General features: G+C 35.4%; 1 protein-coding gene across 1 annotated transcript in view; it reads left to right on the top strand.

Moving 5' to 3' along the window:
- RNF217 (ring finger protein 217) overlaps positions 1-14,331 on the top strand; it is a 131,120-nt gene that overhangs the window by 92,081 nt on the left and 24,708 nt on the right. Inside the window, exon 3 of the mRNA XM_050788706.1 lies at positions 10,418-10,582. Coding sequence (XP_050644663.1) covers positions 10,418-10,582 — 165 coding nt within the window. The remainder of the gene's footprint in view (positions 1-10,417; positions 10,583-14,331) is intronic.

Below are 14,331 nucleotides of genomic sequence, written 5' to 3'. Positions count from 1 at the left end.
TGAGTGATCCCATGCTATTCTGATAACATTTCCCAGAGGTCAGGCTTCTCCAATGTCCATCGATTTGTTGTGGGTAAGAAGAGAAGCTGGGGCAAATGGATCAACATCTTAAATTTGTTAAACTCAACTGACTCCTTTCGATTAGTAGAGGAAAAGAAAAATTTGCTTTGGTGTGAGGAGGAATTCAACAACACAATAAATGTTGATTATGAAGCAGTTAAGATCCTCAGCAGTGGGTGTGAGGTGGAAATCTCATTACACTATAAAATGAAACTTCAGCAAATTTCAAAAGAGTAAAACTACCACAGAATTTGAGGATGATTATTTTTGTTACTCTTCTTTACTAGTGTAGAAGAGAAGATCGATAACAGAAGTCCGTAATCTCCTTGATCTATGTTGTACAAAGTTCTAACGATGATTCAAGTAATTCCTGAAGCAATAATTTTTACTTATTTTAGTGTAAAGTTTATATAACATTTTTCATCATGAAACTCTGTGGTCTACATTAACATTAACTGCTTGGTTTACATGCCCATACCTGTCTGGGTATTATAGGTAAGGAGAGCACTGACATGGATACCCCAGCCAAACAACTGTGAAATTCATGGGCCCAGTATGACACCCTGTACTGAGAGTAAGATCTTTGTTCTTTGCGATGAACAGGTGAACATTTTTTATTTTGCAATATTTTTAAAAATTCAGTTTCCCCAATAGAATAAGGTAGTTCCAAATTGGTGTCATTTATTGTAACTTTAAGAGGAGTGAATTTAAGTACTCACACACAATACATTGCATCATAAGGCAACAGAAACAGAAAAAAAAAAAAAAAAGATTGCTGCTATTGTCTGTCATTTCTGTGCAATTTAACGTCTCTTTATAGTAATGTTTACAGGCTTAAGTGGGTTTGTATCTATTGATACAACCCTTATAATGTTTATTTTAATATTATTCTGAGTCATTGATTCACAGTATCTTGATCCAAGATGCCATTCTTTGGAAATTTATTATGGCCTTTGCCGTCAGTTCAGCTGTTTGAAAATATTATAACTGTTTTATAGCTGCGTTAGTGCTTCTCACATGAAGTTTGAGACTTAAAATATCATATCTGGGGGTTTTAATTTTTGTAAAGACCACTTGTCAAATTGTTTGTACTCGGCAGGTGGATAAAGGGTAAAAAGAATATAACAATAAGCAGTAACTAGAGCTCCTACCTGTCCATTTATCCTTCTAGGCCCAACACCCAACAATTCCCTTCTGGCAAAAATTTGAGTAAATAGAGCTTTATATTATGTTCTGAACATTGTCAAACTCATACTATATCAAATAGAACAAGTGCATTTGTGAATTGAGAGATTTACATTCAGACAACCTTGCCTTTTGTCAAATCCAGTCTCACTTTTTCACTCATAGTATTTCTGTCTTCCTCTCCCTAAAACACTTGTCATGATGCCAAAAAGGCTTACCATTCCATTTCTACAAAATTGACTTCAATTTCCAACTAGAAATCTAATTTCTAACCTGAATAGTTCCTATAATTTATCAGTGCAACAGCAACCACATATCAATAAGAGAACAAGTTAATGATGGAGAAATAAAAAATGTTGAAGTTGTGACTCTAATGTCCTCATGTGATGCCTGGAGACAAACAAATCACCCACACCGAAAGCTTTTCACTATAGCAATTATCACCTGGGATTTTATGATATATGTTTGTGGTTATTTGCTTTAAGTTTTTCTTTCTAACTGGTCTCTAGGAGTCCAGGTCCAAATTCACTTCATTCACTGCTGATAACCTGTGTCAAGCACTATGTCTGGTAGAGGGTGCACTCAAAATATATTTGTTGAAGAATTCGTGTAAGAGTAAACACATTAAGCCTTGAGATGTTGCATTTACCAAGGTGGAAAAGGCAGGTCAGAGCACTGCTTTCAAACTGGAATTAAACTCTCAGCCTGTCACATATTAGCTCTGTCACCTTGAGTATCGTTTCCACGTCTTTAACTGGGGATAGTAATAGTACCTATGTCATAAGAATGTAGTAAGAATTAAATGAGATCACACATATAAATTGCTTAGCACCATGTATGATACATACTGGAAAGGATTATGATTGTTATTATTATTAGGCAAAGAGAGCAGAATGAGCAACCCTGGGTACTGAGAAGGGCATGGGGGAGTAAAAAAGAATATAGTTGAAGTAAAACATGGGGTGAGTGGTGGACAATGGGCAGAAAGGAGGGGTAAAATTGACTATGTCTGGAAGAGGAGGAGCAGGTTTGGGAAATGGAAAATTAATTTAGTTTGAAATATGTTGACAGTGTTAAGTTTGAAGACCCGTTAGGGCATCAAAGAGATGTCTAGAAAACATGACTCAGGAGTAATTTGCTGGAAGTCATCAATATTGGGGGCAGTGAAGGGGATGGTCATTGAACTTACGAAAATGAAAAAAATATTCTTTGGGAGATAGAGGAGGTGATAGCAGTTCTTTATGGAAGAGAGGAGAGACGTCTAAAGGATTAAAAGTAGTTATTTTACTCATACAAGTTTTACTGAGGTAGGTGCAATTCTAGGTTTCATTCTTATTCCAAGTGTAGACTTAAGAAATGATCCCCCTTTTCATATCGATTTGGAGAAAGAGTTGAAGGTCATGCTCATCAGCATGTTAGAAAAGATGTTAGAGGTAATTCTCTTGTTGGTTTTCTTCAGACAAGACTAATAATCCCCACTCTTCTTCCCACAAATGTTAAGCAGAATCTTGATAATTTATATAATGGCATGTTTGACGCATCTTTTACCACCAGGTGAAAGAAAAAAACCAATAAAATTCCCTGGAGAAATTCTGTCTGTGTTCTTACCTTAGTTCTCTAGCTGTCTTTTTTTCTTTCTTATAAATCCTCTGAGTAGAAATTACCTTTTATAAACACTAAACAAATATTTTCTCATGTGGTAAAAGAATTTTCTAAGGGCTTTAAGAATACAGTCAAATGAATCGGTTGTTGAGAACAGGTGTACTTTAAAACGTGCTTAATCTTCCTTCTGGTAAAGATGACTTGAGAACTGTTTCCCATATGTAAAAATGTGTAAAGTTTTCCCATGAACATGTAATTAGTATGCTGTTTTGTTCCGGTTTTCCCTGACACCATCACTTTAAGTTGACAGTGTTTACAAATGGAGACTCTGGTTGTGCATCTTCCCTACAAGGTTAGGGTAGCTTACGACACACACTGATTTCTCTTGGGATTAATATATCACTCATGTCAGGAGCCGATAGAAAAAAAAGTGTAGTTTCTTAAATGGTTGTTGTTGGCATAGATTTATGAGGCAGATAAAGACAAAGTTGTCTAGCCCTGTTGATAGACGCCAGTGTAAACAAAGTGTGTGTTACATACATTACCCTTGAAAAAATGTGTAACACTCAGCTATGATGCAAGCCTACTAAATTATATTAGCATTTCTTTCTCCAGTTACTAATGAAGTGTTTTGCTAAGGCTGTTCTTTGTTTGCTTTTTTGATGCATAAATTAGACACAATATTTTTTAGAGGTTTTTAACTTGTGCTTGAACTTCTAACAGCCAAATGTTGAGCTTTATCTGATATTTTAGCCTACACTTCACCTTAAAAACAAACAAACATACAAAAAAAAACTATAGTAATAATCAAATCTTGCAGCTAGGATAAATTGACCTGCAGTGGTACTAAGAACTGTTTTCACTTTATCCCATTGTCATTGGGTCTTTAGCACAATGAACAAGTGAAGAATCGTCTCTCTCTGATGGCCCCCGTGTTAGTGTGTTAAAGTAGACCAAGTGTGGTGTTCATTATAAAATGGTCTGGAAGATATTCTGAAAGAAATGAAGTGAAGACCTTACATTTTTTATCTACCACTCTCTGTAGTACTACTTTTCCATATTTACCTACTTAGATTTGTAAGATAATCTGCTGGTGCTGTGTACACAGTTCACAGATCCCCTCTACAATATGCCTACCAGTTGGCCATGCAGACTCTGAACACTGCTTTTGTTAAGGAACTTGTTGTTAATAAATCATTCCTTTACATTTTCAAAAACCTCAGATTTGAAAGAATTCATTGTTAGCTTTGGGCTAAGGTATGCTTCCCTCCTGCCTTCACTTATTCCTCACAGAAAATATTCCCATTTCCTTTTGTACACTGTAACACAATGGACCTCTTGCTGCTTTATGTGAGTACCTCTTGTGAGATGTCATCCTGATGCTGTTGTGTTCAGAACAGGACATCTTGTTCAAAACAATATGATACCACATTTTTCTGGCCAGGACTTTGGGCTATGCAAATCAGGGAAGAATTTTCCAGTACCCTTTGTATTCACCAGTGAAGAAGTGGGTCCTCAGACAAGAAATAGACCCAGACAAATGCTTCTCTGGGCTTTGCTCTCTGTGTTTACAGGAAGAGTCTGTAAATGCCTAAGGTGTTTCCAGGTGGTAGGAGCAAGACAGACTAATATGGAATAGTGATTTTCAAATTAGGGAGAGAGTACTTTTTCAAACAACCCCCATTCTCAAGTTCCAACATGCTGTCCAAAAAAATGCATGAGTCTGGCTTGAACATAAAAGCTAGTATTGAGGTGAATGCATTGTGCAATAAATAATTGTGTTGCATATGTAAAAGGAAATCAGTATTGAGGGAGTTCAGTAAGGTTATTTACATAAATAGGCACCATATCTCAATATAGCTTACCTTGTCATGTGTTACTCTACATTTTGTGTGTGTGTGTGTGTGTGTGGTTTTGTTTGTTTGTTTTATTTTGGTCTGCTGTTGGTCCTCAGCCTTTAGGAAAGTTTCTCTTTCCCTTTCCAGCTTAGTTTTAGCTGTGCTGTGAGAAACTAAGGCAAGGATCACTTGGCCACATTCGCACTGTGTTCAAGGGTGCAGTGCCTCATGAAGGCTGTATGTTACTGGCATTTCCATGCATGGAGAGCTCCCCAAGTAGGCAATGAAATCTCAGGGAGTAAGATCAAGGCAAGAAGTCAAAAGTTTATTTTCCCATATGGAGAATTTCTTTCCATTGCCACCCTTTCTTTCCAAAGCCACAATCTGGCTTTAGGATTTGATGTTATAAGGGAGCGAACAGTGCTTCCTTAAAAGTATTTGAAGCCATGCATCAAGACTCATTTTCTCCTCTCTATAACATGCTGTACCTCTCCACATCTCATCTTCAAGAAAAGCATCTTCAGTTTTTAAAACATTTTTATAACTAATAACTACAAGATTTCCCAGTTATTTACCATTTTGGTTCATTTCTTTAGGACATACCCGAATCTGACAGCCATGATTTTTACGTGTTTCCTATGCAGAGTTTCTGGACCATGGTATATTTTGGGGGACATGCCAGGATTATAGGAACTTACTGGCTCTGTTTATTGTACACTTAGCAAGGATCAAAGTTGAGCTAGCTGAAGTGACATCTCTGTTCAGGCTACATTAGAACACTTGCTGTTTCCCCAGTGCATCATGTGCTCTTGGGCCTCTGTGTGGTGGCTCAGGATGGACCCTCTACCCAAAGTGTTACCTCAACACTTGTCTCGGTAACATTCTACTCATTGTTGAAGGTCACATTCTCTCTGAACGCTTATGTTCCAGCCTTCACTGAAGCCTGTTTCCCTGGCACCCACTTGTCCTAGCTTCTATTCTAGCAGTTACTATATGCCTTTCTAGCTCTTTTGGTTTATATCTGTCAGAGCCCAGTAAGTTCCTTAAGGACAAGTATTTTCATTTCTTTCTGCATGCAATCAACATAGGCAGTTCCTGCTACCTGAAGGTGCCCAATAAATATTTGTTGAATGGGAAAATGAATTGATAAATGTGTTTCATTAGTGGGAATCTGAACCTGAGGTTCTAGTAAAGCAATCCTTTTTGGAAAACTGAATTAGCTCTTATATTTGCAGTGCTACTTTACACATGGGTGTTGTCTAGTATTTTGAATTTGATAAGTAAAGATTTTGTGATTTATTTGAAATAATGATGTGTATAGGGGTGTCTAGCATTTAAGCAGGAAAATAATGATCTGGGGTTTTCTTTGGTTTTAGACACTGTTTTTATTTTGTGGGTTGTTTCCTTACTTGACTTGATGAATTATCAGGAGAAAATGCCATTTTCCTAGGGCAGGTGAGTTGGTGTACTTTCATCTCAGTATAGCACAGATTTCTGGTAAAACTAAGGGTATTCAAAAGTCAAAAATCTAATGTAAAGTTCTTTTATCTTTTGTGGATTCTGGAGAAAGCTAATCAAGATTCTTAGCTTTGATAACTTGATTCTTGAAGCACTTGAAGCCCTGCTTGCCTCTTTTAGAAGAGTTTGTGCATTGATCATAGTGTTCAGTAAAAGTTCATTAGGATAATGTGTTTAGTAAACATCATCTGATAATATAGGAATTAGTAATACCATCTCAGCCGCTAGTCATAAATTAGATATGTTGGTTTTTCTTTGTATTCATTTAATGTTAACTGATACGTGGTATCCAAACTGTGTGCAAAATCATTCATTTTACATGAGACAAAGCCTTTGACAAACACAGTTCACTGAGGAGTGAACTTGTGGGCTGTTGGAGAGATTAGACATCTACATCCCTAATGGAAGTTCCATAAGAAAGGTACTGAATCTAGTTGCAAGGAATAGGGAAGACAACTTGAAGAAAGGAGCATTTGATCAAGATAAGATTTTAGTAGATGTAATTCATTGGACTCTCCCAGTTACCAGAAGCAGAAATGTGCTGTTTCTTGGGCTACCTCAATTAGTGAGGTTTACTGTAAGGCTCCATGGGGAGTAGGAAGGGCAGGAAAATACTCTCCGCAGCTGCCCAGGCAGGCCTCATAGAGAATCAGACACAAGCTCTGGTAGTGTGAGAGCCCGTCTGTCATCTCACCAAAAGTCAATGTCTGTGTCCTTCTTCAGTGGTCTGCATTGTAGTCACTTAGCTCTTCTCTGTCTTTTCCTCCATGAAGGCATCCTTTGTATCTCCATGACACTCCTCAAGAGAGAAAAATCTATCTTGGCTAATCTCCATTCAACAATGAGCACCCCCGCTACACAAAGCTCATGCCACCGCTTAGGCAGCTTGCCAACTAGTGGATACGTGTTTTTGGCTTAGGGACTCATTCCTGGTCCAATAAATTGTGGTCTGAGCGATGGAGTCACATGGTATAAAGCAGAGCCTCTCAAACTTTAGGATGCATACGAATCACCTTCGGACCTTGTGAAAATGAGCACTTTTGGCTCTAAGGTCTAAGGATTCATGAATTCACCAAGTTCTCAGATGATACTCATGTTTCTGGCCCTGCAATCACACTTTGAGCCACAAGAACAGGGCAGGACGACTTCTGTGTGACTGTAATTACTAAGAAGGCAGGCACTCCATGTGGTGGGTCTATGGTTGTGAGATAGCATTTCATGTGGAAGAATAACTGTAAATAAAAGAGTGGAGGAAGATGCAGTGTTGATGTCTGTATGTGTTTACATAAGGCCAATTTTGAATGTGATTAAGTTCAAAATGAATGAGGCATCTTCAGAACAAAAAATCTGGGACAATTTCACATGTAGTCTTTTAATACCCAAGTTGTTGGAGTTGGCTGTTAGTCCTTTTTATGATTTTAATCCCAAGCAAATAGTGATTTTGATGTTTTCAGTGAGAGATAGCAATCCAGTATGAATTTAACTTATTCATATTCACTTGAGAGCCTGCCCCATAACTTTGGTCACAGTTTCCCACTAAGTCTGTGCTGTTGGTGAGGATTTGCAATAGGATCTGCAGTAGGACTTAGTTGTTTATTATGAGCCAGAGTCCCAGGGTGGAAACAACACGACAGATTCTTTATTATTCTGGTGCCTTAGGAGAATCATGCATTGCTGTAATTGTCTTCATTAGAGATTCACAAATGTGATAGTTCAGCACTTATTCACAAAGATCTTTGAGCCATTCAATGTCAGAGCGAATTTATAGAGCGAATCCCAGTTTCAAAGCATCTTTACATTCATTCTAATATTTCATAAATATAATCTAAGACTGGTTAAAAACTAGAGAGATCTTTTCAAAAAGTTTATTTAATGATGCTAGAATCTAGTGATTCAGAATTATGAATAACGTCCAGTAGAAAATAACTAAATTAACTATTCAGGTCTTCTGACTTAATGGTAGATGCCTAAGGAAAAGCAATTTTTTCCTACTTTCCTCATTTCATTCATTACATTCAAAAGGAAGGCTCCATGTGATATTTACATCTAGTCTTCATTGCTCAATGACAAATGGAAGTAAACATTTTGGAAGTAAACATTTTATATTGTTTTCTTAGCTGAATCTCATCTACTTCAACTTGTTGTCTTTTAAAAATGATTTATTTTAATTGTAATGATCAAAAAGGAAAAAAACAGTTATTTTAAATAACTAAATAGTAGCATCCTTTTTTTTTAAATTTTTTTAGTTAAACCAAGTAGTTTCTCAATTTGTATAGAGTAGATCTTGAAAAGAATTTTCAAAGTTCACCTTATCTTGATAATCATGTGGAATTCTGACTTATTGAATAGTTTAATGACATGACCATCTTTGACTACTACATTTTTAAGTTGCCAGTTGTCAAAGAACAAATGCCGTTTGGTATAAGAAGTATAGTGAAAAGTATGCTAAATGTGGAGCCAGACAAACTTACGTTTAAATTCCTTCTTAACACATATTTTCTGTGTTACCTTCAGCAAGTGATTTAATCTATCTGAGTCTCATTTTCATCATCTGTAAACTGATGATGTTCATATCTACCTTCCAGCATTATTTTGAGGATGAAAATAAATAATGCATGTAACATATTAAGCATAGATATTACCATTGAACAGAATTTTAATAAATAAATAAACATGAAAATCTTTTAAGCCTTATGACAGAATGCCATTTTTACATAAAGTTAATAACAAAAGTACTTTTACTTCATATTTTCACAGGAAGAGCATTATCCATTCTTGACATAAGTGAAAATTACAGTGCTTTGAGTTGTTAACAGAAGAGCTGTGATTGTAATTGCCACTCAGCTAATTAATCTATATAGTAGAACCTCCATTGTCAAAAAAGTTGTTTTCCAAAAAATTAAGTGACAATATTGTGTATAGTTTACCAAAGGAAATTCTAACCTTTAAAATGTAGTCAGCAAATTCACATGTGCTGCAGTGACGTGACATAGAGGAGCAAAGAGAGTGGTCAGTTATAAATATAATTCATAATGAGGCAATTTATAATCCATTGTAATCACATGAGGCTCTGTTAAGTCAGGCTATACTCATATGCTTTTAGAGAGTTAGGAGTGGAAATAATGTGTATGAATGGAATATTCCACTATCATTCAAAATAAAGGAAGTCAGATAAAATATCTTCCATGTCAAGCAGAAGACATATTCTTACTAAACTTACACGTGCACTGTCATATACCCTCCACATAGTGAAATATGAAGGCCCGTTTCTGATGGTTTTCTAAGTACAGGCCACAGGGCCACTATATTGATATATTTCTAATAATAGAATGCTTTGCATTATTTTTATAATTAGCCTCCCTTACATTGGTAGCACACCAGGAGTATCCATTATTTTAGATGCTGCTTCATAGCAAATGCTGTTCTAGCAGTTTCTTACTGTGTTTTTGTTGTTGTTGTTGTTGTTGTTTTGAGACAGAGTCTCACTGTAGCCCAGGCTGGAGTGCAGTGGCACGATCTCGGCTCAACTGCAACCTCTGCTGGGTTCAAGAGATTCTCATGTCTCGTGTCATCCTCCTGAGTAGCTGGGATTACAAGCATGCACCAACATGCCCACCTAATTTTTGTATTTTTAGTAGAGGTGGGGTTTCACCATGTTGGCCAGGCTGGTCTGTAACTCCTGACCTCAAGTGATCCACCCGCCTCAGCCTCCCAAAGTGCTAGGATTACAGGCATAAGCCACTGCACCCAGACTGCTACTGTGTTTTTTATTTGATGAAGCATCTGTGGGGCTTTTAAAAAATAAAATGAAATAAGCCATTCTTAAGAAGACAATGGAAACGGCTGGGTAATTCGTTCAAGGGAAAGGTGAATTAAAGGGCAGCCTGAGTGTGTGGATTTGGGGCCTTGTGAGCCTTCAGGTTCAATCTGGGAGATTGCACTTAAAATCTGGGAGATTTTCCTAAAGCTAAATTGGTTTCCAGAATCAAATGTTTAACTCCAGGACAGCCTACAAATAGCCAAGTCATCCTCGCCAAAGCAATTCTTTCCCCTAGTAACAGAGTATTCATATCTTAGTGTAGTTTTGGTCTTATAGATGGGGAGGCATTTTAAATTATAAACTTTTAGCTAATTTCCCCAAGCATCACCTTCTTACCCTTTTAGACACTTTCAGTATGTCCACTAGTAATTAATATGATTTTTTTCTTACACAGATCCAGTGCCCTACCTGCCAATTCGTCTGGTGTTTTAAGTGCCACTCTCCTTGGCATGAAGGTGTTAACTGCAAGGAGTACAAAAAAGGAGACAAATTGTTGCGTCACTGGGCCAGCGAAATTGAGCATGGGCAGAGGAATGCCCAGAAGTGTCCAAAGTGCAAGGTGAGATAACTTTTAGGAGGAAAAGAAAAAACATGTACATCTGGATATGACTGAACAATATTTACAATATTGAAGCAAATTATAACTGTCTTAATGCAGGTATGTAGAAAAAGAGTATTTGCTTTTTTATTTTAGAAAAGTAATTATATAATTAAACTGAAAATTTTTATAGATAAACAATGTATATTCTTATTATTTGCATTACCCTTCAAAATTTAAGGAGGCCACATATAAATATTGACTTAAGATACTGGAGTCCTTATATTACATTTAAAAATGAGGATGTACTTTATAGGAAAAATATAGCATAAAAGTGATATAAAAGTATTATTTCTAGTCTGCCACATGTACTATAATTACTTCTCAATTACATAGGTTTTGAATCCTTGCAATCTTGCTTTTCTTTCCTTGGTGACATTGCTGATCACTTAAAAAATTATATTAAATTGAACTGATTGTTTTGCTTTTTTGCAAATCTGGTGAAATAAAAGCTCATAGCTAAAATCAGGACTTAGGGATTTTATGAATCCCACTTTTCATCTTTCTTTTGATAATCACGCAAGTAATGAAGACTTAGCAGGCACTTTGAGCTCAGACCTAGATGTGTTCAAAGTTAGCCAAGTAAACAGCGAGGGAAGACTCTCCTATGGGGAAGTCAGCCAGTAAATTCAACCAGAAAACTTTGCATTTGATAGTTATAGTATAGGGTTCTGTTGAAGTTTGAAAGTTTTAAAAAATCTTGCTTTAGAAAATCATATGTTCATGTACACTTTGCCATATGTGGTTTCTACCGTTTGCCAAATTTATTTTTGGAAAGAATCTCTAAATTGGCCTAATTATCTTTTAAGCACAATTCTGCAATTACTTCTTGGAGACTTATCACCAGATAAATGAAACTTGTTGCCAAAAAATTTAAAATTCAATAATTATGAATACAATTAGAAGTAAAAGTATATTCTAAGCCTATAAATGACCATAATAATAATAAATGTACAGATTTACTATACCAAATTCACATACTAGTTTATAAATATAGTAAGGAAAAAGTATTGTATGAAATAACGTGTTACATTTTTAGCAATTGGAAGAAATTTTGCAATAGTTTACATGACCTGGCTTTCTAATAGAAGTGATGTCTAAAGATATTTGGCCTAAAGTTCTCTTTGTTTTCCTGGTAGAAGGCAAATTCATCCACAGTCACCCATTTTGTTTTGGGCTATTTCAGATCACTGCATCAGTTGCTCAGTGCTCTCATTTTTCATTCCATTAAAGAACAACTAGAAAATGAGGCCTTTCCCCCCTTTCTCTTTCGTTTTTAGTTTATTCAAAGCTACTGCTCAGTTTCAAACAAAACAAAGACCAATAGGGACTTAGAGTACTGTTAAGTTATTCTACTTAACAGTTATTCGTAAGTACACTTTATATCCTTTGGAAAGCTGTAAAAACAATTACAAGTTAGCCTGGTTCTACAGCTGGATTTGGAATGAACACCACTACAGCATTATACATTGGGGAAATTCTGAATAAACTGATGTCACACAAAATATATACATTTATTACTGTAATCTGTTAACCCAACCTTAAATGGACTATAATGTAAGGAAAGAAAAAGAAGCCAACCATGGGGAATTTACTGATTACTCTAACACCTTCCCACAGTTGTAACAAATGTAGATAAACTGTTAAGAGAAAGCATAAATGTTGGTTCCCTTTTGAAGTAGTAGCTAAAAGGTCAGGGCTTTAAAAGGGATTACCTTTTAAATAGCTGAAAGGAAAAGACCCATGGAATTAGTTGACATTATTACATTGTAGCGGAGAGCCTACTTTCTGGTGGGATTTGGGTTCTATGAAGTTTCTGTCTAAGTCATATTTTATGATTTATTTGGAGTATAAATGGTTTCATTTTTCTTTCTCTCTTAAGCGTGACTTTAAAACTTTACCTTTTTTGTTGGACCTTAAAATACGTTTTGCCCCATGAAACATTTCTATTGTTATAACAGAAACCCGTGAGGAGGTGTTACTCAGTGAACTGATTTTTGTTTTATACTGTAAGGCTTTCTTTTCATAAATATATCTTTTACCATTTTTAAATATAAAGTAGGAAGATGATAGGAATTTGTGAAAAAGAAATGAAGAAGTTCTCACATAATGCCTCCAGGTAAACAATTATCACATATTTTCATATAAAGCTTTCAATCATGAAAACCAAATGTATTTACAATTTTGTTATGAAAGTATATACATTTGTACGCTACTATAGGTATATGTTTTAAATTAGTTCATAATTTTAGTAAATATTGTTATTTATTTATTTTGAGACAGAGTCTCGCTCTGTTCCCCAGCCTGGAGTACAATGGCACTATCTCGGCTCACTGCGACCTCCGCCTCCCAGGCTCAAGCAATTCTCATGCCTCAGCCTCCCAAGTAGCTGGGATTACAGGCATGAGCCACCATGCCTGGAAAAAAAAAAAAAATTGTTTTTTAAGTAGAGACAGGGTTTCACCATTGTGGCCAGGTTGGTCTCAAACTCCTGACCTCAAGTGATCCACCTGCCTCAGCCTCCCAAAGTGCTGGGATTACAGGTAGGAGCCACCGCGCCCAACCATATTTTGATTTTCAGATGATTTATTTATCAAGGTGATATAACATCAGATAGAAATTTGGAAAAGAGAGGGAAAATATTCACCCAGAATTCTGCTGCTCCAGTATACTCACTCCTAACATCTTATTGTGTGCCCTTGGTCTTTCACCCTATTTAAATGGCTTTTTAAAAAGCTTTAGTTGTGATGTTCAAATAATTTAATATCATTAGTATTTTCACCTAACATTGCAAACATTTCTCATATTACTAAATAGTTTTCAAAACATGTATTTCATTAACTATGAACTGTATAACACTTGCTTAAATATTCCTCCACTATTGGATACCAAGGCTTGCTTGGTTTGTTCTGGGAATAAAAAATAATTGTGTATTATAAATAATGTGTGGATGATATTCATCTAGAATTTTTTTCCATATTTTATACCTTTGAAAGGATATATTTATAAAGGTAGAATGATTGGGTTAAAGAATATCCAAGTTTTTAGTATTTAGCACATATTGGCAATTTGCTTTCTAAAAGGAATGAATCAATTTATAATTCCACCTAGAAAGTTTGAGGACATGTTTCAGTATGAGCATTTGTTGGCATTTTAAGTGCTTTTTAAATATTAATTTAATAATTTTAAAGTATTTTTTCTTATATTTTATATTTTCCTGTTTGCTTGTAAGCTGAATATAAATTCATGTATTTTTGAGTTTGTAATGCTCCCTTTTAAAATTTTCTGTTCATACCCTTTGCCCATTTATGTGGGTGCATATTTTGATTTTCAGATGATTTGTTTATCAAGGTGATATAACATCAGATAGAAATTTGGTGCATATTTTTATTATCAAATTATATGAGCTCTTTATTTAGATATTTAAATTCCACTTCTGGCATTATTTTCTCCACATTTTCCCTATTTTCTGTTTCTTCCTTTTTATTTGAGTGGTAGGTTTTGTTTTTTTGTTTTTGTTTTTGTTTTTTTTTACTTAATTGATTTGCATATGTATTGTTTAATTTTTTTTATTTTTGTTTGACCAAATTATTCTCTTTCTTTGTGGTCACATACGCAAGCACATATATGATATAAATACATATTTTTACATATTTACATATCTTTGTATATCTTTTGTAAACATGTTGCTTCTAAGTTTAAAAAGTCAT

Source organism: Macaca thibetana, chromosome 4 (assembly GCF_024542745.1).
Source record: "Macaca thibetana thibetana isolate TM-01 chromosome 4, ASM2454274v1, whole genome shotgun sequence".
NCBI lineage: Eukaryota > Metazoa > Chordata > Mammalia > Primates > Cercopithecidae > Macaca > Macaca thibetana.
The sequence above is the reverse complement of the archived record's forward strand: the minus strand, read 5'-3'. Positions and strand labels throughout refer to the sequence as shown.